We start from the raw sequence: 27809 nt of genomic DNA, 5'->3' as shown, positions 1-27809 counted from the left end.
GAATTGTAGTTCCTGAACATCTGGAGAGCCGCAGGTTCCCTACCCCTGTGATAGCCTAAAAACATTGCCCCCTGCAGGCCAAAAATGGAAAACACACTAAAATACCAAAAAAACCCACAAACAAATCCTGCATTTTTGGCGCCCGCCACAAGTGGATGCCCTGGGCAACTGCCCACTTTGCCCAATGGGCATTATGCCACTGCTGTTTCTCCTTTTTTGTTTTAGAAATTAGTGCTTAAGACTTGTGTTTTATTGAATTCTTAAGTAAGAAATCAAATGTGTTGTATTGTAATTTTAGTTTCCTGGCTCTTAATGTATTGTTTTGTAACTTAAGTTTCCTAGCTCTTAATGTATATTTGTGAAGAGCTGGGGTAGCATAGACTTCATGAATGTAAACTCTGGATCAAAGCTCAAACTTAGCAGTGAACTTGATAGGCATCTTATCCAAGCAAACATCGTGGCCTCAGCCATATGCCAAAACCTGACTCCATAATTAAGACATGCATAGTAAGTTGATGCTTGTACAGTCAGCTTTGTTTTGCTTTTTCAGGGAAACAGGGAAACCTTTTCATAATTTCATAAGCTGGCAAGATCGGAGGGCTGCTGGCCTTGTAAAATCCTGGAACAGATCTTTCTTAATGAAGGTGAGGTTACATGTATGCATTTACTGACGCCAACAAAGGATGGGTATAAAAAGATATGTGAAAGGTACTCTTGTCATAGGGAACCAAGAGGAAGACTGAGATGCTTTGCAACCCCTCCCCCTTTCAAATGTTTGCTTAGTTAAATGGGGATGTTGCATTTTTAGTTGCTCTTCTCTTTCTTATCCATGTGTAGATCTGTTTCTGCAGGCATTCTCAGTTACTTGTTTCCCTTGGACTCTGCTGTGGGACACCTGTAGATCCAATTCCCATACCAGGAGAAATATACAGGGTGCCTTCCAATAGCTCCATTTGTCACCTGATGGCAATTAACTACAGCCAGGCCAGCAACAAAAACTTGTTTCAAGGGGTGAAGTCGCCAGAAAGAAGGAAGAAAGGAAAGTGGGGAGGAGCACAAGTAGATTTTTTTCCTGGAATGGAAGATCTGCAGCTAAGCACTATTGCTGCAAATAAATTCCTGGACTGATAAAGTGTTCAAAGGACTTTGTTCTTTAATGGTTTATGGTGCTGGAAAGGAATTGTGAAAAGAAAGATACTTTTGTTAGTATTTTCTGGAATACTACAGGAAAAGTCAAAGAGTAGATTTTGGTTGTATATTTTGCCAACTGCCTTCTAAATTTTGTTCCTTAATTTCAGATGCAGCATGAAGGGACAGGCCATAGTTATAGTCTGGAGCACAAACACTCTTAGAGGGACATTGTTTAAGGGTGTGCAATGAAGAGAACAGGTTGCTGTTGATCATTAAGGGCAAAATTTAGTAGTGCAGTTAGAACTAGAGTTTGGGCAGATGACCAGGTCTCCCATTCACAGGGTTAGCACCTCCCAATTATAGCTATAGCTTCATATTTGAAGTATAAAAAGATATTGGGGGGTGGTGGTGGAGGGATAATACCAGAGTATAAAACTGCTTAACTGCACCACATGCCTAACTCATACAATTCAGTGGTTAGAAGTTCAGGCATGTATTTCGGTCCTTAAAAGCCACTGTATTTGGACTTGGATTTGGACTAGGGCACTGCGGAAATGGAAAGTTCAACTCTGTGACATTTTCCTGGTGAGAGATTGCCCACTTGCCTTCATTAAGCTTGGATAGGTGCAGAAAGACAGCCTAATGTTACTGTATTCCCACTCCATAGGGGCTTAAAATAGTCAAGAGTGGTAACTTCTAACTGAGGAAATGGTAGGAAAAAGTTAATCCTGGCTTTCCGGTACACCCCCCTAGCTGCTTCTGAGGGTAAGATTTTGAATCTGAAATGCCAGTCACTGAAGTTTAGTATCATGTGTAGATTGTCTCTAGGGAAGGCACTTCAACAGATTTCGAATCTTTTTTGTGCTCATTTCTTTCTACCTCCTTTCCTAGGTTAGTTTCTACCTCTAGTTCTGTCCCAGGTATGCCTTATGCTTATCTGTGAAAGCAGACAGGTATGCAAGTATTTCCTGTATGCAGTTCCACCCACTCTTCATTATTTCTTGTAGCTCTCCCTTCCTAACCTCTTCCAGCTAGCAGTTCTCCCATCTCCCACCTTTGCGGACATTTTTGGTGGGGGTGGGCTGGTATATTTGTTTGTTGCTTTTTATTCCCCTCCATTTGATTAACCTGGCCATTCTTGATTGCTGGCTGTAGGCAGGAGAAGAAAGAAGAAGAAGAGTTTGGATTTATACCCCACTTTTCTCTCCTGTAAGGAGACTCAAGGTGGCTTACAAGCTCCTTTCCCTTCCTCTCCCCACAACAGACACCTTGTGAGGTAGGTGGGGCTGAGAGACTTCAGAACAAACTGTGACTAGCCCAAGGTCACCCAGCAGGAATGTAGGAGTGCGGAAACATCTGGTTCACAAAATAAGCCTCTGCCACTCAGGTGGAGGAGTGGGGGATCAAACCAGGTTCTCCAGATTAGAATCCACCTGCTCTTAACCACTGCACCACGCCATTTTACACCACACCATTCTTTCAGCTCTCCTGTAGAAGAAAAACTTTAGAATCCTAGAAATTTTCAATAAAAGTTTTGGGATGAATCGTACAAAGAGCAATATTTAGTCTTTGATAGCAAACTTTGCTAGTTTTGTTTTTGTTTTACTTAAAATTGCAGTAGAATGGAACAGTTATTTTGAGGGCTGCTTACATCAACAGGCTCTATAATAAATCAGTAAGACTCACTTCTGTGTAATCATGCATAGCATCAGGCTGTTAGACCGGTTTTCTTAGTGGAGTAGCAGTGCTAAGAACATTCTACATATGCCTGATTCAGTTGCAAGATGTGTTTCCCTGAGCCTCTGGGTTTTCCAGCTGTAAAATGGGGCTTCTCATCTAAGAATACTGAGTCAATATGCCTTAAATTGCAATCACAAACAATAACTAAGAATTCTGTTATGAATTCAGTGCTTGGCTTATTTTTTTAAAAAACTGGGGGGGTATTAAATAGGACTCTGGAGAGGTCTTATCCCACTTTTAGCCAGCTGTTCTTCCAATGCCTAAATGCTTACAGTTTGTGCTAACTTGAATGGTACAATGGTCTGGATAAGAACCAGTTTACCTTAGGGTGAGGGCAGGCAGAGTAGGTGAGACATTTTTAGAAGATTTTAATTGTGTGGCTGGCTCTTATGGGGGCCCAAGTACCTTGGGCCCAGGCTACTTAAGATGTTAAAGATAACAATAACCAGTGTTTTGGATTTTGCTTAGAAACAGGTAGCCAGTTTTTTGTTTGTTTGTTTTAAAGAGAAGTGAGCTCCTCCCTTGTCTGCTTTCCCAGGCAGGGCTTACTGTATGTAGATTTCTTTTTAAAATCAAGCATTTCTTGAATGTAATGTTGTATACATTTTCCTTAAGGGCAACTCATCAGATAAATGATGTATTTGAGTATTTTTAAAACAATCTTTTTGACCAAAGCATTGCAGAAGACTGGTGAATATTTATACAAGTAATCTTGGTTTGTTTGAAACAGGCAGTCCATGGTGTCTCCTCAGTGCTGCATTTTTTCACTCGGATTGAACTGTTTTTGTTAACAAGTACACTTGCTTTCACAACTCAACATATCTCTTTAAGGCTGGCTTGGGTTTTACAAAATATGCCAGAGGTAGGTATGATGGCGATGAAAGGTACAAAATTTTAATGAGTACTATTCAAATATGAATTTTAAAACGTGTCAAATGGGACATGTAATTAGCGCGGAAATATTGTGTTGTGCTATCTAGCTTGCTGAAGTAATTGTTAGGTTGTGTACCTTTATGTGTGCAATTTGTTTTTATAATTTGTATTGATTTTCTCGAAACAATTATATAGAAAATAACAAAAACAAGAAAAATAACACAAGAATAATAAACAGAAAAATACCTGACCATAAAAATAAAACACAACAACCAAATGCAATTTAATACTCTAACAAATTAACATATAAATATAATACCAATTTGAGGGGGAGCCTTCTATCTTGTTTTGTCCCATCTAGCATTCTATTCTTAAATGATTTCATTAACACCAATTGATATATACTGTATAAATTCATGTATAAGCCGACTCGTGTATAAGCCGAGGCACCTAATTTTACTACCAAAACCTGGGAAAACATATTGACTCGCCTATAATCTGAAGGTGGGAAGCCAGGAGGCGGAGGGAGCTCCTTATTTGGGCAGTGATGCCCCCTGATGTCATTGCCCAAATAAGGAGCTCCCTCCACCTCCCTGCTGGGTTTGAGGAAGCCCAGGCAATCAGGAGGTGGAGGGAGCTCCTTATTTGGGCAATGACATCAGGGGGAGTCACTGCCCAAATAAGGAGCTCCCTCCACCCTTCAGGGTAGTGGCTGGGCTCCCTCAAACTCCAGCTTTTCGGGGAGGAAAGTGGGAGGAGAGCTCAGACTTATTTGGGCAATGACATCAGGGGGAGTCACTGCCCAAATAAGGAGCCTCCCTCTGCCTCTCCCCGGAAAGACTTTGAGGAAGCCCAGCCAGCCAGGAGCCCTTCACACCCTCCGAGGAGGGCAGCAACAAGCGGCTTGTGCAGCCGCAGGGAGGTCGTCCCGGCCACGCCCCCAGCCTTGGCAGAGGCCTGAAGAGCCGGCTGGTAAGCAGTGACTCATGTATAAGCCGAGGGGGCATTTTTCAGCCTTAAAACAGGGCTGAAAAACTCGGCTTATACGCAGGTATATACGGTACCAATTTAATGAATACTATCTTAACTATTAAAATATTTATGTTATTGATTCAGCCTTACACTGAAAAAGTGCTTCCCACTTCTCATCAAACTCAGATTTTTACTTTCTGTTTACAAAGTTTGTCAGTTTCACCATTGTAGCATATTCTCTTACTTTATACTCCCAAGTTTCCATATTTGGGCAACTCTCGGTCCTCCAGCTAGATGCTGTTAACACTCTGGCATCCATTAACATATACAAACATAATTCATTAAGTTTCTTTGAAGTTCTTAGGAAGAATACCAACATCATATTAGCAGCAAAAGGGAATTTAGTCTTGAATAAGTCCAATATAGCTGAATCCAAAAAAAATGCTGATTTTTTTGCACACCCCTAATGGAAACCTTGGCTACTTTCTGCCCTGCCCTACAGAAACCATGGTATAATTGCCACATGGCTGTGAATCTAGGAATGGACTACAAAATTTGCCCCAATGAAGCTCCCCATCCTGCTCTCGAGAGCAGGATGTCTCAGTAAAGCAATCTTCAACTCCTATAGGAGAACTTTTAGAAATCGCTTTCTTGGCCACAATAATGATTCAGTTTTATGTTTGACATAGAAATATCACCTGCTTAATTTTTTTTAAAATGCAAGTTACCTATTTAACCTTCTCACAACAAAATATGTTATGTTTGCTTTTAGGTGGAACAAGCTGTTAAAGACGATAACTGCTGTTTTGGGACAGTTGACACATGGCTATTGTATAAACTTACTAAAGGTAAGAACAGTAACAAATTGAAACCATTCATGTACACACACACAGAATGGAGAGAAAAGTCACATGCCAAATTTGCTCAAGTAAAAAAAATCTAAGAACTATAATTGCAAATCTCTGCTAATTCTTGAATTGTTCTCTTTTAAAATACTGTAGGCTTGCCTCAGTTGTACTTCTTCCAGCTTCACTAATTTGTTGCTGGTTCCTAACTACTTCTGCCTTCTTACAGTGCGATCCTGTCTGTGTAACTTAGAGCCAAACTAGATATGGTGGTGATAGCTATGTTGGTTTAATCTTGTGTCTGTCCTGTTGACATGTGAAGTGGATAGAGGAATAGGAGTATGTGGGGGCAGGGAAGCCATGCCTCCCAGGGGTCTACCATCAAGGGCACCTTTCTTTCATCATTGCTCTTTATCAGTGTTAAAGTGAGACTGAGTAAGAGAGTTCAAATGCAACTTCTGATATAAAGTCAACTCCCCACCACACCTTCATTCATAATAGGAAGATATGTGATGAAGCTAATTTACTGTCATGTCTAGCCTTGCCTTCAGGTTGTATCCCTATGAGCAAAGAGGTGATCATCTCTATAGACTTCAGCACACTCTTGCCAGTAAAGAAATGGTTGGTGAAAACGAGGTGGTAGTGGTAGTATTAGTAGAAGATTGATAATTTGGTGTGTGTCCTTCTACTGAAAATCTAAAATGTGCCTTTAAAAAAGATTACTATGAATATGTAGCCTGGATATTAGGTGGGGGATTGTGTCTGAGCATAGATCTCCAAAGTTGAATCTATTGATTATCAGTGAAATCTTCCTTTGCATTTTGGGTTATCTTGTTTTGTTTATTTCAATATCCAGGTGCAGTGTATGCTACAGATTATTCAAATGCAAGTACCACAGCATTTTTTGATCCATTTAAGGTAGGACTAGTTACCTATGCCCAGTTGTTGTGGTAATTATTCTATATTGCTTTTACCCCTTTTTTATGCATGTGATTTCAGCTGCAGTGGAGTGTGATTCTTGGCAAATTATTTTCCATTCCAATGTCAATTTTTCCTCCAGTGAAGGACACAAGGTAAGAAAAGGTCTAAGTCTAAGGAATATATGCGTAATTTTCTTTGACAAAAAAGCATGAATGTTGATGTTTCTATAAAAAACAATATGGAAGAAACCCTGCCCAAGTCTGATTCAAAAAGAGTATGCATATTTTTTACTCTTATATATTTATTGAGGCAAGTATTTTTAAAAGGGCGGTGGTGGTAGAAAAATATTATTAATATTCCTGTAGGGTATGGCAGGATGGGCCTGCTTTGACCCTATTCTACCCTACCCTCTCCCAGGGGTTCCTGGCTTCACCTTGGAGGAGCTTGTATTGTTCTCTCTCTGGTTACTGCTGCCACCATCTGACTGTTGTTGGAATTGCCCACTGGGGAGGGTCAGGACTCCCCAGTTTCCCTTTCAAACTCCGAGGCCTGCCTCTGTATCTCTGAGGCCTGTACCTCTGTATCAGCCAAAAGAGTGCTTCTTCCTTGTTCTCACTAGTTTTATTCATTCCCTTTCTCCACCCCATGACCAGGTCAGCCTGGTTCAAAGGACCTTTTCCTGGAGCCTTCTGAAGTCTTTTCCTTCTTCCTGAAGTCCTTTTTAGCATTTTAGAACCTCCAAATGAGCCCCATAGTGCAAAGTGTTAAGCTGCAGTACTACAGTCAAGGCTCTGCTCGTGAGCTGAGTTTGATGCTTATGGAAGTCAGTTGTATGTTGCCAGCTCAAGGTTGAATCAGCCTTCTATCCCTCTGAGGCTGGTAAAGTGGATATCCAGCTTGCTGGAGGTAAAGTGTAGATGAGTAATATGAAGATGGCTACAGATCCCTCTAAAAATAGTCTTCCTAGTAAATGTGATATGATCTCACCCCATGGGTCAGTAATGCTTGCACAGGGACTACCTTTACCTTTAGATAGTAGAAACCATAATAGCCCAGCCTAGCCTGATCTCATCAGAGCTTAGAAGCTTAGCAGTTTTGGCCATGGTCTGTACTTGGATGGGAGATGACCAAGGAAGACCAGAGCTACTGTACAGAAGAGGGCAATAGCAAAGCACCTCTCCTAATATCTTGCCTCATAAGATTTTCGAGGTGGAACTTCACAGAGTTGTTGTGCGTTGGTTGTGACTTGACAGTACAATTTACCCTTTGGTTAATTATTAAAACTGGGTTTCTACAACTTTGCCAGTTGAACTGAGAAAAATAACCATTAACCTTCTGTTTGAAGTTACATGTTTGGATTGGCTGATGCTGAAATATTTGGAGAGCCTATTCCAGTAACAGCTTTGGTGAGTGAAACATTTTTCTCTTCTTTTTCACATCTGTTTAGAGAAATATTTAGGTCAAATTGGCTACAGAGTGAAATGTATTCATCTACACGTAGAGTGGAAATTTAAGCCGCAGGTGTATTCACTTTCTTCCTATCATGTCAGACTTTGTATAAATATGTTTTTTCAACCAGTTTCAATCTTGCCTTTCCATAGTTGCTTGATTTTGATTAACATATAAGTGTTCTTCTAAAAACCAAAGGAAAAGCTCTGTACCCTATAAAGTGTTTTGAAAAAAGTAAAATCTCTGAACTACAGTATATACTCGTGTATAAGTCAACCAGCATATAAGTCGAGGCACCTAATTTTACCACAAAAAACTGGGAAAACTTATTGACTCGCATATAAGTCAAGGGTGGGAAATGCAGCAGCTACTGGTAAATTTCAAAAATAAAAATAGATACCAATAAAATTACATTAATTGAGGCATCAGAAGGTTAAGTGTTTTTGAATATTTATTTCAAAGAAAAACGGTAAACTAGCTCTGTAAGTGGAAAAGAGGGTCAACAAAAACAATATGGTCTCAACAATAACTTTAAAAGTACAAAAACCTTAGCTCAATCAGCAACCAAGCTAAAATACAAGAGTTTAAATCCGTCAAAACTGGATTTTTGGTCAGGGGAGAAATATTAGCAGTACCAACATTTCAGAGTATCTTTAGGAGACCCTCCTGATGATACCACCCAGGTTTGGTGAAGTTTGGTTCAAGGGGTCCAAAGCTATGGACCCTCAAAATGTATCCCCATCTCCTATTAGCTCCCATTGGAAACAATGGTGGATGGGGATCCAAAAGTATGGACCCCCTAAACCAAACTTTACCAAATTTGGGTGGTATTATTAAGAGAGTCTCTTGAAAAATCCCTGAAATTTTGGTGCCGCTAGCCTAAAAACTGTGCCCTCTGGTGGCCAACAAAGTAAAAACCCTAAAATATTTTTTAAAATACACTCACTCAAGGGGGGCTTTTTCAGCACAAAAAATGTGCTGAAAAATTCAACTTATATGCGAGTATATACGGTATTCATCCAAGCAAAGTTTTTGCTTCTTTTTTTACTACAGTTTGAAATGCAGGTAAGCAGACAAGCTTCTGTAGCTGCATAGCTTTTTTCCTTACAGGTCTTTTCTGCACAGCACAAATATAATGTCTTCAGGATATTATAAAAAGCGTTTGGTTGAGAATGTTCGCACATCTCTCTCCTCTAAAATGTTTTCATGTCATTGTATGTTTCTCAACCTGGGTTTTTCAAAAATCGCTAAACTAGTGATTTTTTTCCCCTCCAAGCCAGATTGAAGAAGTTTCCTGCTTGCCCTGTGTGAACAAAGCAGACAGGAAACATATTATTTCTCCTATACAATTTCTCCGGCCTGAATTTGAAGCTTCTCACACGCCCCTCCCTACTACTCTGCTATTTAACATTTGTACTGCTAACTGACATTTTAGGTTGACTCTTGGCCCGCCTGACATTTTGTGAAGTTCCTCAAGCATGTTTTCTTTCCTAGCAGAGATGCTGTGCACCAGGTCCCTCAGCACAGTGACATAATCATTATAGCATGCCTGCTTCATGAAAGTGCCCTTTTCCCTTTTTAAAATTTTTTGTCTGTTGAAAATGCAAAGCCACAAAGCAGCCATGATGGGGCATTTATGAGAGGTGGGTAAGATTATTAATATATTTTATTGATTATATCACTAAGTTTAAGGATAAAGGGTTGGGAATTGTTTTAATTGTTAAAGTACTGTAGGCACCAAGCGAACAAAAAAAAATGAAACCAGCTCTTTTTATAACTTCATGAAGATGTTATATTTGTGCTGTGCAGAAAAGGCCATTAATGTGTATCAATGTAGTTGTAAACTAAAGGAGGGAACAGTAGTGAAAAAAATAATTTATTTAAAATATTTGTACCTTGCTTTTGGCTCAAGGTGACTTAAGGTAATAATTAAAATATTACATATTAAATTCAGATCAATAATAAATAAATAAATAAAAAACAAACTACCAATTGGTATGAGTTGTAGCTAAAAATACATAGCCAAAAGAGTACACTAATCAAGTCTAATGGGCTTTTAGTTGGACTTTGCAAACATGGACAACATAGGCAGGGACTTTGCCCACTGTGCACAGAAGTATTTTAGTTCTGTTTCCTCAACACATATAGCAAGAGTGCCAAGGTCCAATCTTGAAATCTGCCATTCTCTGAAGTTAATAAATCTGCTTCCTCCACAACATGATGACATTCAAGTATACAAGCTTGGCAAAATCTTGCCAATAAAAATAAAATTTAAACCACAAATGAAACCAAAAAATATTGCCAATTTAGCAATTATTACCAATTTAGCAATAATGGTGAATTCTGCACCACTGCAAATGGAAAGTCTTGTAAAGTGATTATTGCTGCCTCTCCTTCTCCACTAAAGTCCATTGTGCTTCCTAAAAACTCAGTTCTGAAGATGGAGGGGTACCCTCAAGAACAGTGCGATATTCAGCATGAGAGACCAGATTCAGAAGAGGGTGAATTACCAGGCTATTCTCTGGCTGTTTCTGCATGGGCCAATAACAGCACCTCAGGGATGGTAAAAACACCATCCCTGTGGTGCTGTTCACATGGCACTGCAGCACCACTGTGCTTTCCCCACCCCCTAAACGGCAGGAAAACGCTACTTTCTTTACTTGCTCAATGAGCGAGTCTTTTGGAAAGCGGCGTCTTCCCACCAGCGCTGTGCGAAGTACACCGGTATGAGGCCGTTGCTTTTAGGTGCTGCTGGTTTGTTTTGTTCACCTAATTTTTCTCCCTGTTTACCTACTTTTTGTTTACATACTTTTTCTCTCCAGAGGGCAGTAAGGACATGCTTACGTTGCCCTCTGACCCCTGGAGGTTGAAAGGCAGTGTGAGCGTGTCCCTCCAGAGAGTCACAGGGAGAAAAGGTAGATAAACAAAACAAACTAGAGGCGGCTCCATGCGGAGCTTCCCTTTGGCCGCAGCGGCTTCGGGACTGCCCGCACGGGACTATGCAAGTGGTCCCAAGGCTCCACCAGCATAAATTATGCCAGTGGCCACCCACTTCTTTCACCCATGCGGAAACGGCCTCTGACTCTTGCAAGGAGTGTGTGGGGGTACAATTGGGGCTGGTTTCAGCATACTCTGAGATGGGGCGGCTGCAGTCCAGAGTTTCTAGCAGGGCCCATTGCTGTTGACATGCATGCCTTTCCCCAACCTAGCTGCTTCCTGGCACTCTACCATGTATACTGCTACCCATACACACTGTCCAGCATAATCAGGGAAAAGGCATGAAGATGGTGCAGGCATTTGTAAATGTGGGCAGTGAAAAGTCACATAGAGGTTTGGAGGGGGGAAGTGTAAGCACCAGCCCCTATACTGGTCACAGAGCAGGTAACAGGACCTGAGCAAAAGTCATCTTCATGTCTGCCATAACGCTGTAAGCTGCCAGCACGAAATCATTACTAAGCAGAATAAAAGAGAACTCAATTGTATTCAGTTATAGAAGTAACAAAACAAAGGTCTTTCTCTAAACCAGTCTCTTTGGCAACATTAGTTTGCAAGATAGGAGCCTGTCAGAAGTGTGTGTGTTCTCTTTGTTCATTATACCAACTGTGTAAGGATAATGAAGACAAGTTGAAAGTATCCATAAATGTTCTGGCTTAGTACGCATTTTATTCTTGGCCCGCATCCTGAAAAATGCTTTAAGAAGCTCTGATACTTGTCATTCTGTGTGATTTTTCTCTTGGTGCTGATCAGACCCTTTTGATCTGAATAAAATTAATTCTTTAATTTTAATTGGTTTTGATTTTTTGCTTTAATAATCTAAACTTGGTATCCTGGCTTAAGGCAAATGAGAGATCCTGCCTTCCATTGAGGTAAAAAAGGAACTTCTCTCTCTGTGCTAACAGGTTTTCCTGTCTTCTGTAGAGGCTGATCGGAACCTAGGTCCTGATTGGGATCTGAAAACAGGGTTTAAAGAAAGGAAAGATTTCATTGTCTTCCATTGAGACTGGGTGAAATCTAAATTGGGACACATCAAAAGAAGATTCCTGTCTTCCATTGAGACTGTTTGGAATCCAGGGTCTGTGCTAACAGAAGGGAGGCATGAACGGGGAGAAGGGGCCCTGGGGACACTCTTCCCAGCGCCCCCTCTCAAAACAGGAGCTGGTCTTAGGTATAATTCTTGAAAATTCCCCCCCCCCCTTCAGCCTCTAAACCTCAGTTGCTTCCAAGAGTGTTCCAGATTATTTGCTGCTTGTTGCTTTTTTCTCCCCACAAAAAGGGCAAGGAATGAATATTCTAAATTAACTAAGAAAATCAGTAATTCCTTGTTCTTCTAACATTGTCTCGGCCATTGAACTTTACCAGAGAGTTTTCCATTATAATTTTTGTATTATAGGTAGCAGACCAACAAGCAGCCATGTTTGGAGAATGTTGTTTTAATCCAGGTGATGTTAAGGTCACCATGGGGACTGGCTCATTCTGGGATATTAACACTGGAAGCAAAGTTCATGTATCTGGGACAGGTAAGCTTGTATGTTTGTGTACTGAATCAGAGGTTGATAGAACTGATATTGGGAACACTTTCATTTCTAAAATCTCGCTGTTGTGTAAGAAAGATCAAAGGGTAGACACAGGAATTTATAAACACACACCATTTAGCTTGGGAACTAAGGAAGAGCTTGTTAGAATGGGACTAGGAGTTGAACTTCCTCGGTGAAAACTACACATAGGCTTAAACTGAACAGAGGGGAAAGATGAATTAGGAGAGAAGGGAACAAAACTTTACTTCTGTGTCTATATTTCGTGTACTTTTGTACTTACATTCTTGTGGGTAAACATTTTTAAGTGTGCTAGCCTTGGATCTAGGGTTGCAAGTCCCCCGGACCACTGGTGGGGGGATGGGTGGGGCAGGTTGCTGGATTCAGGTTGAGAAACTCCTGGACATTTGGGGGTGGAGCCTGGGGAGGACAAAGACCTCACTGGAATACAATGCCACAGAGTCCACCCTCCAAAGCATCCATTTTCTCCAGGGCAACTGATCACTGTAGTCTGGAGATGAGATTAATTCCAGGGGATTCCCAGGTCCGCTAGAAGGCTGGCATCCACACTCCCTTCCAATGATTTCTCTATTTTCTCTCTGCCATTTTCTACTCTCTTTCTCTCCCCAGCCTTTTTTCTCTTCCTCTTATTTCATGCTTCTGCTTTCACAAAACTTCCAGTCGTGCTGTGAGTGCTTAGGCCCAGCTCTCAATGTCTTGGTTGCTAGGCAACCTAGAGTGCCAAGTGTAATCTCATCAGATGGTGCAAGATCTCAGTTGGCATTCTCCGTTTGGCATTTTTCAACTCCCACAGCTGTTGTTTAGTTTTGGTATTTTTCTGCAAATGAATGAACAATTAATTAAAGAGCATTTTCAGTTCACTAAGGAACATTTTTATGAAGGCAATCTAACAACTGATGTTCACACTAATTCTATTAGGCTTATATCCGTTGGTTGGATGGAAAATTGGGAAAGAGCTGGCATACTTAGCAGAAGGCAATGCTTCTGATACTGGGAATGCTATAAAATGGGCTCAGGACTTAGGTGAGTAGCTTTCTGAACCTGTAAATAATGTAGGCTGTGAAATGCCATCCATGATTTTCTTTAGTTGATTATTTATACCCCATCCTTTCCCTGAAGAGCCAAATTGTGTAATAAACTTTCAGACAATAGGATATGAACATTTTCTTTATTCATTCAATTTCTTTTTTTTACATATTTTGTCAAAAAAAGCCATGTGAAACATCAAAATTCTGTTAAAGGCGCAAGGCAAATATTGATGAAAACTATTGTTCTTTATTACAAAGCATAAACTGAAAAATAATGTGATGTGTAACCTTGCTTAATATTGATGCATTTTTTGATAGATGAAAAAAAAATCTTTTTTAGGTTTTCCCTTGCTGACACTTTTTATCTTTGGACAATTAAATTCGAGTTCAGTAGCACCTCAGGGACCAGCAAGAGTTTCAGGGTATAAATTTTCTAGAGTCAGAGCTCCCTTTGACAGACATGAGCAGGAAATAAGAATCCTGTATCCTTATTCACCCTTGGAGGGTCCAGTGTTCTGAATTACTGAAGGAACTCAAGTTCAGCGATCTCATGTCGTCATGTTCTTTGTTTGAGGACTGCTATTCTTCGGTTAAGAATGGAAAGACCTGAAAGATTAACATTTTCTCCCAATGGTTTTTGAATGTTGTGGTTTTTAATGTTAGATTGGGTCCATTTAATATTTTTCATAGGGACTGATGCGTTTGTCCAGTGTAGAAAATGGAAGGGCATTACTGATATTTGATGACATATATAACATTGTAAGATAAACAAGTGAATGAACCTGAGATAGTTTTTGGTCTGGATATTGTGTTGGCCTCTTGGTTTGTTGCAGGGCGTGGTTCCAGAGTTCATACCCAAGTTTGGAAGAATATTGCTGTGAGTGCAAAGTTGTTTAAGGAAAGAAAAGGATTGACTCCCAGTGCTTGTAAGAGGAGTACCGTTGTCTAGCATATGTTGTCAATTGTTAATCATGCATTGAACTGAGAGCTGCATGTGACCACCAGTGGTGTACTGTTGTTATTTCATTTGGGCCTGTCTTGTAGCAGGTTATCCCTTAGTATCATTCTGGCTTTGTTGAAATGCTTCCATCAGGTGACCACTGTAATTCTATGAATGTTGTAGATAATGTAGGTGAGAATCTCTGCCCGAGGGATTGGAACAGATGCAGCTGTAGTATAGAGCTTGGCTGTCAGCAGTGGATCATTTGGTGGGTTTAGGATGGTAACTGAAGACATGTAGACATATTTGGTGATCAATGTGTTTTTTTGCTTCCACTGTATATTTGTACAGTAGTGTCTAGAAAGTGTATTTCTTGCATGGATTGGTTCACGGTCTGGTTGATGGTGGGGTGGAAGTTGCTGAGGCAGAGGAGAAATTTCTCCAGTTCTTCTGTCTCATGTTTCCAAATTATCAAAATGTCATCAATATATCTCAGGTTCAAGAGGAATGTTAATGGCTGGGAGCTGCGGAAGTACTTATCCAGGTTGGCCTGAAAATGTTGGCATATTTTGATGACATGCAGTTGCCCATTGTTATGCCATTGATCTGAAGGAATAAATCTCCATCAAATCTGAAGTAGTCATGAGTGAGGACAAATTGGCAGAGCTTTGTAGTAAGGTGGGCTGTGGTGTTGTCAGAGATGCTTGTAGTTAATCTTCGTGAGGGATGTTGATGCATGGTGATTCAACATCCATGGTAGCCAAAACAGTGTTTCTTGGAAGACTGTTAAAAAGATGCACACCAACTTGCTTGCATCCATTATTCTGCCTTTTGAAGTAGGGATTCTCATCCACCATCAGTCCTCCCTTCCATCTCAGTTCTTGGGCTATGATACAAGCCTGAGGAAGGGATAAGGATTCAGAAATCAACCTATCTTTTGTACTTTCACAGATCTTTTTAGCAATGCTGAAGAGACATCCAGAATGTCATACAGTCTGGACAATTCAGGAGGAGTTTGCTTTGTTCCATCTTTCAGTGGATTGCAGGTAAAGCTGATGCCCTTTATTATTCCAAAAATATGTGTTGGTCCATTGGAAATCATTTCTGCTACTGTGTCTTACCTAGCTCTTGCCATAGTGATTAGACCTTATTTTAGAGTGTGTGTTTGTTTAATTCACATAAAAACAGTATTGGACTGCCTGGTGGTGTGTTTAAATGCCTATTATTATTCTAAAAGGCCCCCCCCCCCCCGAGTTATGGAAATATATTGTTTCACTGAAGTCCACAATCACATTGGTGACTTGAGACAAACATGGAATTCACTTTCAATACTTGGAAAGCTTGAGCTACTTCTTCCCAGGCACTCAAGTTTGAAATGCAAAGACTGGATTGACTGGAGCAGATCACATGGACTGAAATTTACTACTCTGAAACTCTGAAATTTACTACTAGTGGATGCAGTAAAGGCCAATGGTGTAAGTGTGTGGCCATTGCTGCGACATATCTATTACTTCCACTTGGAGATAAAAACTTATTTGACTGAATTAAAGCAACACATTGATCACTAAATCATGGTGCTATCTGGTGACTGAATGTTCCCTTACTGTGTCACGGAGAGAAACCCATCTCACCATGACATGCCTCTGAAGTTCTTAGCCAAAAACTGCTTGACCATGACCACACAGTTTGGAAAACCCACAGTTGATTCCAGCCCTGAAAGCCTAAACAGTACGTTCCCTTACAATGTTTAGTCTTTGCAGGCCGCAGTCCTTAGTCTCTAAAGGAGGGCACTGAGGTTTGCCTGTTTTCAGATTCGAAGTGAAAACCTATATTTCCCAGCCAATAACCTGTCAGTGCATTAAAACTTTTATTTAAAAATGGTATGATCACTCTAAATCTGGTTAAACAAAACATTAAACAGACAGACAGAACACTAGCGTACTCCATAGAAATCAATCCTGTATAAGTATGTATCTCATTCCTAACTTGACTTGAAGAAAAAAGGTTAAGTTTCAAAGTTTCTTACCCATAGCTTTACCAGAAAAGGGAGGGGGAGCAGGTTTCACTGAATTCCAGATATGAGAGAGATTCATAGTTTATCGGAAGGTTATAGAAGCTATTAGCGTAAGTAATAGAAGTTATTATGTTGGTCAACATATGACTTTACTAAACCTTCTGATTTGTGCTGTCTGAATTGGTGATGAAAGACACCTCTGAGCATCTCAAACAATAATTCTTGCAAACTCCATTCCATTTGTTCTTGGATTTATTCTGGGCATAAAACCATTTCTCTTTCAAGACTGATCACAGTGAGTTAGCTAGAACAGTGTGGGGAGGGGGAATGTTCTGCACCAGGTTCATCATGGACTCACTGGCCTCCCCAACTGCGATCAGCCCGCCCGGGAGACCAGTGGCCAAGACTGACCCTGTTGAGGTGAATTGTGGCAAGAGGAGTGGCCAGGCTGGGAACCAACCACTGGAAATGGGGCCTGCCCATGAACAGGGAAGATGGGTGACCCTGAGGTAAGTGAGGGCAAGGGTGATGGCTCAGAGGCAGCGTCATGCAGCAGGTATCCGCCGCCCAGCTGGGAAGTTCAGTTAGGGACAGAGAGACTTGAGTGCCTGCCTCCTTTGCTGCCTATTCTGAGACCAGCCTCTCCGAGCCCAACCAGGAACTTTGTGTGGAGAGTGGAGACAGCACAGGGAGGGTGGTCGGCAGTCACAGGCATCTAACAGGGAAGTTTAAGAATCTATAAGCAAACTCTCAGGGAGTTCGTGCTGGTCGGTGTTGTGGTTTCTGGGCTTGTATGGAAACAGTGTTTCACATCACCTTCTCTCCTGATCAAAGTTTTGCCAGATTCTGTGGCTGCGTATTCAGCTGGGATCTGATAGTTGGAAAGAAAAGCAAGTAGAGTATATATACCTGTGCTTTCCTTTCCAACTATCAGATCCTCTGAAGATGCCAGCCACAGATGCAGGTGAAACGTCAGGAGAGAATGCTGCTAGAACACGGCCATACAGCCCGGAAACCACACAGCACCCCAGTGATTCCGGCCGTGAAAGCCTTCGACAATATCTCAGGCCTGCTGTTTCATGAAGGATAGGTCCATCAACAACAACTAGCCATGATGAGTACAGAAGTCTACAGTCCTTAAATGTTCAATCGCAGTGCTAAGAGGCAGATTCCAGGGGCTAAGAGGGGCAGATTCCAGGGGCAGATTCCAGTGCTAAGAGGCAGATTCCAGGCCTTCTATGCCCTAGTTGTTGTTGGCCCTTCATGGCAATTGGCTGACTTCTGTCTCTGAGGCAAGATTGTGGACTCGAGGGGCCACTGGTCAGATCCAGCAGCACATCTCTTATATTGGTACCGAAAAAAATTATGTCAAATGGCACAATAAATTATGCAACCCCTTAACAGCATTTAGGGAGTATTTTTAAGCATAGGCTACTCTCAGTCCTGAATATAAACAAAGATTAGTATTCCAGAAGATAGACATTCTAATCAAAAGCAGATTTTCAATAGAGGAACTATTTTAAAGTGTATTCTAAATAATAAAGCAATTAAGATCTATTTGCTACTTATTGCTACCTTAATTTTCTTCTTCTTACTATGCTGCCTCTTATTGTCATGTGTAAGTTATTTTTTTACTATTACTTCTGTCCATTCTTAAACATCTGCCAGCAGAACATATTCATGCATATCTTAATTTCATACCTTTATTTTAGATTCCAGTGAACGACCCTTGTGCATGTACCTCTTTTATGGGGATCACATCCTCTACCACCAAAAACCATCTTGTTCGAGCTGTGTTGGAATCTATTGCTTTCAGGTACTAAGCCAGCTATGCCCAATGACAACATGGTGTCACCTACAGTTGGATCAGGTTGTTATCTGTCAGTGCAGTTACTGTTCAGTGGCTTGTTTTTAATATTGTTATTTTAATTGTCAGCTACCTCAAGCAGGACTGTGAAGAAGTGGCGTAGAAAGTTCCTAAATAAATAAATATTGTACCTGAATTCAGGTGTTCCCTTCCCCTTGCACTCTTACTCATATATTTTGATATCAAAAATCCAGCAAACCATGTTGCCATTATGTTAAGGCTCTTGCCAAGCTCCAACCTATTTCTGATTCCTATGGCATCCTGAGTTCACATTTGCAAGAAATTACACCAGGTCCAAAAGGTAGCATGTCTGAGTTTCTGCACAATTGCGTGGATCTTTACTTGAACACCTCCCATGCACAAAAGTCCAATTACTGATGGAGCAAATAATTGAAATGTGTGCACAGGTCATGGCAGCCACAGGAACACTCAAAAAGAGAGGCCTCAGCCCTGAAGAAGACCAGAAATTAGAAGTATTCTTGTTGTAATTCCTCATACTCATACCTGTCTTCGCACTGCCCTGCTTGATGTGCTGGTCTTCCCAATCCTTGCTCCTTTTTTCATGCCTAAAAGACATTTTACTTTGCATCTTTCAGTCTTCTGCTTGCACTTGATCTAGAACCTCTATTTGTATTTAGGACCCGCCAGACGAAAATGTTAATCTCTAACCCCCTGTGTGCTTACCCTCATCTTATTGTAAATTTTCTATGTGGGTGGTTTAAACTTTCTACAGGCACTATGCCCATTGCTTTCTCATGTGCCCTACTTCCTTGTTTTGCTTTCGAAATGGCTGCTAGAGCATCGTTGAGCAATAAGAATTTAAGTTCTACTATGAAATTACCATGAACAACAAGCAGTGGTTGGTGAATAATAAATGTTTCATAATAACAACAGTAATGTTAACACTGAGGCCCTTTCTGCACGGGCCAAGTATCCCGGCATTTAGCCGGGATACGTGGCCCCGAAACTGCCCCAGGCCGTTCGCACGGCCCAGGCCAGGGGCCTGCAGGACCATAGCGGGTTGCTGCCATGGCTCTGCACAGAGTTGCGGCTGCCTCCTGTGCTCCTCCTCCCTGGGGCCCTCCAACCAGCCCGGCCAGCATTGAAGCTGCGACCAGCTGGTCACCGTACAGAGTGGGGGTAAAGAAGATGGAGCAGCCGCCACCAACCCAGCTTCCCGCTGGGGCTGTTTGCTCAGCCCTGCCTCCATGCCAGGTTTTACAAAAAGAACTGCAGAAAGTGCGACTCACGTAAAACCCGGCGGGGGTGTGTGTGTTTCCCCAGGATTCACCTAGTTTAGGGGCGGGAACTTTGCACAGTTCCTGCCCAAACCGGGTTACATCCCGCCCCCACCATGGGATATTTGGCCAGTGCGGAAGCTGTGTGAACGCATTGTTTTGATTGATGGGTGTAGAATAGATAATGGTGCCTGTATGCATATTAAACTTAAAATTGTTGAAATACTGAATTATTGAAATACTAACTGGTTTCCTATTCCATTAGCTAATAGAAGTTGCTATCTATGCCCTTTTGCTAATACAGCTAGGAACTATGGGTACTATAAAGAGTGAGCATACACAATTTGTTTTAGAATAGCTATTTAAACCTTTTGTGGAATCCAGCTAAGTTTGAACAAACTGGTGTCTTGGTCATTAAAATGGCATTCTGTGCTTCTAAAGTGAATATCACATTTATATAAATGCTTTCATTTCTATTGAATATTTTCTGCAAGAAACAAACAGCTATATGAAACCATCGCAAGAGAAGTGGATATTCCAACTACATTCATTTGGTATGTCAAGTTGCGCATTTTTTGTGAGTTTGCATAAAATATGAGTGGTTTCTGAGATTTTTATTAAACAACAACCAGTGGAATTTTGTCTTTTTGTTGAATTTGGATTTCTGTCTTTTGAATAAGCAGTGAAGCTTTCTAACTGCCTGTATGTTTTCTATCATCTTATTATCAGCAACCTGGGGGGATCAGTGATAGATGCCAATTCATCTCTTTATCAAAAACAGGGGTGTCCAACTCTGGCTCTCCAGATGCTCATGGCCATGCTGGCAGGAGCTGTCCATGAACATCTGGAGGACCAGAGTTGGACACCCCTGATCTAAAATGTTGTTAGCCTGGCTATCTTTTTGTAGTCAGTGATAGCCTTTTAACATGGAACATATCCCTTAATTTAATGTCCTATTAAATAATATTATTTTAGCTTTGTTAATCTTTTAAACATAGTTTGGGGCTAATGGAAAACTTTCAGGTTCTTCTGCTCTTCCATACTGGCTGTGATTTTTTTTTTTGCCCTTCGGAATGAGAGACTCTATATTCTTCTGTGGTAAGATGCTGCATTTGAACTTGTGCATTTCACTGCAGAGAGGTACAGGAATTCCCATTCACATGTTGCAGTAGAAAAGCCAAAGGCAAAAGTCCTTATTTTGCTGTGGGGCAAAAAGTTTCTTCCCCCCTTTCTGGCTGGATACAGATAACGCAGGCAGCACCTTTCATGAACTGAAATCCACTTCTTGGCATAACTTTCAGTTACGATGTTCTTTTTATTGCTCCAAACAATATTTATTGAGAAAGATGTTAAATAATGAACAGAAGGCACAAAACGAAGGAACAGATCTTAACATAGGATTGTTATGTGCACCAGGTTAGAAGGGATTATGTTATAGTATGATGACTTTGTGATTAAAATATGATGCTCCACTTTATCTTGTAGAAATACCTACTGCCCACATGCCTTTTTTCATTCCCTGCATTTGCTTGAGACATTTAACCATTTAAACCAGCCTTTAAAAATTTTTTCTCCTTTTTCACAGTGCCGATGGAGGTGTTAGTAAGAATAATTTTGTAATGCAGATGACTTCGGATTTAATTGACAAAACAATAGACAAGCCTGTAATTACAGACATGTCTTGTCTTGGAGCAGCTTTTTTATCAGGCCTTGCTATAGGTATGTAGCAGCTGGAATGTTAAAGTTAATTTATTAATTAAAATGTTTATATCCTGCCTTTCCTTTAGTTATTTCCTATTTTGAGAAAGGAGGGGGTTTTTGTTTGTGCGCCCTATGTTATAATCAGAAAGACAGACATATTTAGTATGCTTATTATACTGTTGTAAGCTGCCCTGATCCTGGGAAAGGTGGGATTATAAATACAATTATATTCTATTATCCAAAGTAATTCTGTTCATTTCAGAAGCAGAACTGGTTTTGTGCTTGCTTACTGCTTCCTAAATTGGCAGTACAAGTAAAATGGAACTTGTGGTGTTTCCCCTCCTCACCCGGGGATCTTGGGCGACTGATTCTTCCCTCCTTCCCTGACCTGGGGGTTGGTTGCCCCAGCCGATGACTTTTCCAGTTGGCCAGAGAGGCCAAGAAACAACCGCGCTCACAGGGCGCCTGGTGTACGCAGCAGCCCTTGCCCACGCCACCCTCTTCCTAGCAGGTCTCTCTGCCCTCCTTCCCCTGGCTGACCTGAGAGGTCGCACCCTCCCCCTCTTTCTCCCTTGTTGCTTCATAGGGATAGGAGTTTCCAGGGGTTTGCCTCACCCCTGTGGACTCACAGGGAGAGGAGGTTTCTAGCCTGTTACTTCACAGGGTTGGGACCAGCCTAAACAGTGCTCTAGGTTCTGGCAGGGGGTCTGGGCTCCAGGGTCCTCTTCCCTCCTTCCTCCTTCCCACCACTGAGCTGTCCCTTTCCTTTTCACACCACCACCCACATTTCCTGCTGCTGCGGCAGCTACTGTCTCTCCCTTTCCCACTTCCTTATATCCCTTCTGCCCTCTCATTTCTCCCCTGTCCCAGCTGCTTCCCCAGCCCATCTCCCACATCCGCCTCAGCTGTGGGTGGGCGGGCCCTGCTGGGCCTAAGATGCTTCTCCAGCCCATCTCCCACATCCGCCTCAGCTGTGGGCGGGCGGGTCCTGCTGGGCTTAAAACTCCTGTCCCCCCGCCTTCCTCTTTGAACAAGGCCTCTAAGGCTTCCACTGCCGCTGCAAGAGGCTCCTCTGCGGCTCGCACGTGATCCAACCGCAGCTGAGCCCGGATAGAAATGTTCACATCAATTTATTGAACATTGGCCACTGTGTATAATATTTTTGAATAATAAAGAGAGAAATAATTTCCTTGTGTATGAGTTATTATAATGCCTGTTACTTTGTGTAGTTGTGAGTAAAAATATTTGTGTTGTGTTTTGAATTTGTACTTTGGTTATATATTGAACGTGTAATGATTTGTAAAGAAAAAATTATACTACAAACTTCACTTGAGACTTTGTTTCTCTATATTTCTGATAGAACATTCTGTGTCTAGTTTTCCATCTATATGTTTTTATAATTATATGAATATAGCACACTAAACTTCCTCATAGTATATGTTGTCTCTTTTGAAAGACATTGCACTATGGATAGGGACTAAACTCAGCAGTCTCACCTGTATACGTGGAAGCTAAATGCCCTTTTCTATCATGGACTTAACTTTTTGGAATATAATTATTTATTCAAATAATCAGCTAAGAGACCTGGTACTACTTTTAGCTATTTTTTTCATAGAAACCATCTGAAGTAGTCATCTGACCTAGGCTGACTTATTTGGGTATAAATTCTGCTGAAAATGTATGGAACTGACTTTCAGTTAAATTTATTTTCATTTGTGATCTACAAACCACTTTAAAATTGTGGCTTTGAAGCAATGATTTCAGTAGGGCCAACAATCTAATCTACCAGTAACACAAGCACTGAGTAATGAAAAATATGATCCATTTGTCTGCTATTTTTATACTGTGTGTTTTTATTGTCTTTTTACTTTTTTTGTTACTGAATTTTTTAAAAATCATTTAAAAAACCTAATAAACTTAAGTAAGCCTAATGACAACTTTCTTGCTGGTGGATAATTGGATCTATTTTCTATAAATTAGTTGCAGAATAAAAATTACAAGTGGGAACCCACGAAGACTTGTGGGGGACATCTCACTTCTCCTTCCCCTACTACTTTCTCGTTCCCTTTCCTGAAAGCCCCCCAAAGCCTCTCCCCTTTTCCTGCTTCCTTCTTATTCCTGACCAACAGCCAACCTACATGCATCTGTCCCTCTCTCTTCAGCTTTCCCTGTCTCTCCCCACAGCAGCCTCTCCCAAGGAAAACTGTGGGCTGGTTGTGTGGTGCTGGCCACTGAGCCAGGCCAACCTGCATGGCAGAGAACCCTCAAGAACTTGTGGAGGGCAACTCACTTTCCCCTGTATCCTTCTCTCCTCACAGTTTCTTCTGTCCCTGCTTCTGCCAACCCCAATATCCTCTACCCTTTTTCTACCTCATTCTCTGCCATTCACCCACCTACCTTTTATCTGCCTCCAACCTTCAGTTTATTTTTTTATATTTCATTTTTATCCCATTTTTCTCTACAGCGGGGACCAATGCAGCTTAAATTGCTCTCTTCTTTTTTCTCATCACAACATCTCCGTAGGATAGTTTAAGCTGAAAACATGTGATTGGCCAAAAAATCAAAAAGTGGGCTTCCACAACAAGATGGGGATTCAAATGTAGATCTCTCATCCATCTCTGAAGCTCTGCTACAGCACGCTGTTGAACAGTAGCAAGCAACCAGGCCTAGCTGAATCATGCAAGTCTGGTAGTATCAAGTCATTCAGTGGTTGCTGTTAGATCTATCCCTCAAAAGCCAAAACATTCCTGGAAAGGACCCTGGCCCCTCTCCCTGCCAACTTACAGAAACCAAGCTTTGTAAGCTGTGGTTGTCTAGCAATGACCACTGAGGGTCATTTGTCAAAGTTACAGGCATTGCTTTTATCATGTCGGGTTTTTTAAACTCAAAGTATTTTTTATTTTAGATTGCAGATTCTTCTGCAAACCTGGGGTGTTGCTCAGGTTTGTAGAAAGATCTGTCTTGAATATTCACAGTTCCAGTCACCAATTTCAAGTTTCCTCAGATATGACCAGCTTATGCCTCTTCGTTAACATGTTACATCTAAATTACTTTCTTCTGCCATTCCAACATGATTTATGTATTGGTCTTCATTTGTTCTTGATACTAAATTTATGGGCAGCCTTATGAAGAATTATTCTTTGTTTTTCTTTATAGGATTTTGGAGTGACAAAGAAGAGCTTAAAAAGCTGAGAAAAACTGATATGGTTTTTACACCACAGAAGGAGCCAGAGGAATATGAATTTGCCATAAGTAACTGGAAAAAAGCTGTTCAGCGTTCTCTACATTGGTATAGTCAGATATCATAATAACATTAGGTGCAAAAATCTAGATTGTCTATGAAACTATGGCTTACTTGGACATTAAATTCTGCTTTACAATAGCAAATACTGTACTTCATATGTACAGTTACTAATCCTGTATCAGTTGAAACATCTGTGACCTTCAGTGACTACCATGTAATGTTGAAGAAGGTTGAATGCCAGTGTTACATGTGGTCCCAAGGGATGACTTCCTGTAAGAGCAGTAGATCTCTTCAGCATTTTTCTGCTAGTTCGTGATTTCACCAACTATCACAATATCTACATAATTGAGTACAGAATGTTTTCTCATAAAATTGTACCAATGGTCCAAGTAGCAAACAGGCATATTTTAAAAAAATGATTTTGCTTTTGATCCATCATACTTGATATGATTTTCATGGTTGAAGAATAATTTTGGAAATCAGTCAGCCACCTGGCACTGCTTAGGAAACAAAAAAGTGTCTTGTTTGTGAAGTATTGCTTCTGATGCCTTATCCTAATTGTTAAATTCCATAAGGAGAAACTCCTTGCAAATCTGTAAGCAGTGTGAACAGATCATGATGATCCACAGCAAGGAGAGTGTGGCATCACAGCGTTTATCTCTTGGTCTACATTCCAGTTTTTCTAAGTGTTTATATACCGATTCTACTCCCAGTGTTTCAAATTTGTCCCCCAATCACTGACAACTTCCCAATCCAATCATTAACACTATGTACTACCTCAGTTTATATGCAATAGTGCACATGCAATAGATGTTTTCTTTTGGCAGCTAAACTGTTAAAGCCCACATGAGCATCTGCTACACTGTGAGGGTCAGGTGGGGCTGATGCACCTTCCAGAGACTTCTCCATGTAGACAAGAGAAGAGTTTAACACCATCCTTGTTCTCCCTTCTCCTTTTCTACTTCTTTCACCTGTAGCCAGCTAGTTGGCATGATAGCCAGCATGTCCTCCCAGGCCTGGGTCACTGGGCATTATGGGGGATACTCCTTTGGGAATGCCTGCCCCTTCCTCTTCCCTGAGTGTTGCCCCACCCTTCTGGGTTGATTTGCAAGAGCTATTGCCAATCAGGTGTGACTGGGCCAGGCTGGTTTCCTCACCTCCCTCAATCAGCTAGTGCCAGCACATTAAGGCTCAAAGCTGCCCAATACAGCAGCTCTTCCTCTCTTGCCCTGCTCTGCTGGGTTGGACATGCTGGCCTCTTGGGCAGGACTGATTTCAATGGACCTACTACCTGAAAGGCAGACAGACTGCCTTGCTGGGTCGACTGCCAGGGGTGGGGCTGAATTCTGTTGCATGCTCCTGTGCTCTCTTCTCTTCACCTTTGGGAAGTGCTGGGGCTACAGCCAGATAACTCCAAACTTTTTTTCCCCAAAGGGGTTTATGGTTAAAGCAGTATAAAAAGCTGCTCAAGGGGGAAAGGGGTAGCATCCTATAAATAAGGAGTGGAAAGCAGATCTTTTCCACTTTCCCTAGCAGCTCCCTGTTCCACCCCTCCAAACCTTTTATACTGGGAACCACAGAAGCCTCATGAAAAAATGCCATGGGGCGCAGGTGGCTGCAGCAAAGAGGAGAAATAAGTTGACACAGACCCCTTGTGGTGATGGAGTCTCCTGCTCAATGAGCAGAAGAGGGACAATACTGCCAATTTCTGCCTCCTTGCAGTAGTTGCACGGTTGTCCATTTCACCCACACCGCTCCTGTGACTTGCAGTATCAATTTCTCAAAGAGTTTTCAGGGCTGCTGGGGAACAGGATGCCAATTATATAGTTAGCGAGAAATCCAAACGTTAGAAACTTTGTTAGGAATTTTTAGAATTCCAAACACAACATTTTATCCTAGGAAACAGCTAATGTCCTTGAGTCCTGTACTAAAGTTCGCAATGTTCTGTGAAACTGCTGGCTAATACCCGTTCTGCTGCCATTTTATGTACTCTCTGAAGAGTTTGTGGGTTTTTTTTCTGGAGCCGCAGGTTAACTTAAAAAAAAGGCCTTGTTAATTATTTTGATTAAGCTTTCTTTAAGGCTGGAAAAGGGGTGTATAGTAATACAGCCTTGCTTTGGGATACAAATAATAATCTCTTCTCCATAAACCATTGTCCCCCATCTAGTGGGCCCTAGATAGAATGCTACAGACACAAAGTGGAATTTGTAGGTGAATCATATATTTTGCAACATCATATGAAAAAACCTAGCACATGCATTTCTAGATCCTACTGATAGCATGCAAATGCAATTAAGCATCAACATAAAATGTTATGTGGCTTTAATTGCAGAATCTGGGGGTTTTACCTAGATTTTTGAATGCAGAATTCTGGATAAACCTGCCATATGTTACCATGAAGTGCCTGAATGGGAATGGGGCACAAACAGAATTTTACATGACAAAAATCTGTACTGCATTATTTCCTCTGTGTGTATATCCATATCACCATATCCAGTGAATTTTAATAATGATTTATTTTTATATGAATCTGTTAGTTATTCCATATTCTGGGCTACTGCTCCTGGGTGAACTTGACTTTGTGAACTTGAAAGAGATGGAGAGTGCACATGTGTGCAGATGCTTTACAGGCCATTGCCATGGGCATATTTGCTTCGACTGTCTTGAGGTTGCAGAAATGTAACCAACTAGATTTCTAATCGTGTAATACAAGAATTGTATTGCTGCTCTAAATTAATGATGGTTATTAAAATTATAAGCACTATCGTCTTTGGTGCATCTTTAACAGCATTTAATACCTTTTTACTTACAAAAATTTAAATGGCATCATGTATTACTTTTTCACTATGTGCTTAAAGCTGGGCATTCCCCAAACTGTATATATTTTAGAAGATATTGTTTTCTGAGAACTTTTGCAAGTTCTTAGGAGTAGGAAAATTAGCATGCTGAAGTCCTGCAAGCTTAGAGTATCTTGGGGTGAGTGTGCATGTTTTGCGGTTTCCAAACTGTTCCTCCCACCTGCATTTCTTCACAGGGCCTCTTGCTTATGATTATAAATAACTCTGCCTCTAAAAGCAGGTGTTCAGTTTTGACAGTCGACAGCACAATATAATAAAATAATAGAATAAATATATAAATATAATACTAGAATATAATAAAAAAATAACATCTCATGCCTTTTCTACAAAAGTCAATGCATTGTTTCATGTTATCAAATGCCTCATGTTAATTTTTAATTTCTGCACATTTTTCTCTGGTTTTCAAATGTTGTCTTTTCATTTTTTCTTGTGTTT

The 27809-nt window shown here is 41.0% G+C and overlaps 1 protein-coding gene across 3 annotated transcripts; it reads left to right on the top strand.

The window, feature by feature from the left end:
- The first annotated feature begins 553 nt into the window (after positions 1-553).
- LOC125437926 (putative glycerol kinase 5) lies at positions 554-27280 on the top strand. Of its 3 annotated transcripts, none has more exons than XM_048506009.1 (13): positions 554-644; positions 3602-3733; positions 5489-5564; positions 6418-6479; positions 6567-6634; positions 7828-7888; positions 12322-12448; positions 13403-13507; positions 15404-15498; positions 18179-18282; positions 20066-20125; positions 21157-21290; positions 24429-27280. In XM_048506009.1, exons 1-13 carry the CDS (start codon positions 639-641, stop codon positions 24578-24580), a joined length of 1182 nt encoding a protein of 393 aa, XP_048361966.1. In that variant the 5' UTR covers positions 554-638; the 3' UTR covers positions 24581-27280. The 3 variants fall into 3 exon arrangements, with proteins under 3 accessions (XP_048361966.1, XP_048361965.1, XP_048361967.1); XM_048506008.1 differs by having other exon boundaries at positions 6561-6634; XM_048506010.1 differs by lacking the exon at positions 554-644 and adding an exon at positions 2376-2407 and having other exon boundaries at positions 6561-6634.
- The last annotated feature ends 529 nt before the right edge of the window (positions 27281-27809 follow it).

This window comes from Sphaerodactylus townsendi, linkage group LG08 (assembly GCF_021028975.2).
Source record: "Sphaerodactylus townsendi isolate TG3544 linkage group LG08, MPM_Stown_v2.3, whole genome shotgun sequence".
Taxonomy (NCBI): Eukaryota; Metazoa; Chordata; class Lepidosauria; order Squamata; family Sphaerodactylidae; genus Sphaerodactylus; species Sphaerodactylus townsendi.
The sequence above is the reverse complement of the archived record's forward strand: the minus strand, read 5'-3'. Positions and strand labels throughout refer to the sequence as shown.

Coding starts and splice junctions, on each gene's coding strand:
- LOC125437926 (XM_048506008.1), top strand. Junction 7,889..12,321: donor CTATTCCAGTAACAGCTTTG/GTGAGTGAAACA, acceptor TTTGTATTATAG/GTAGCAGACCAACAAGCAGC. Junction 20,126..21,156: donor ATTCCAACTACATTCATTTG/GTATGTCAAGTT, acceptor CCTTTTTCACAG/TGCCGATGGAGGTGTTAGTA.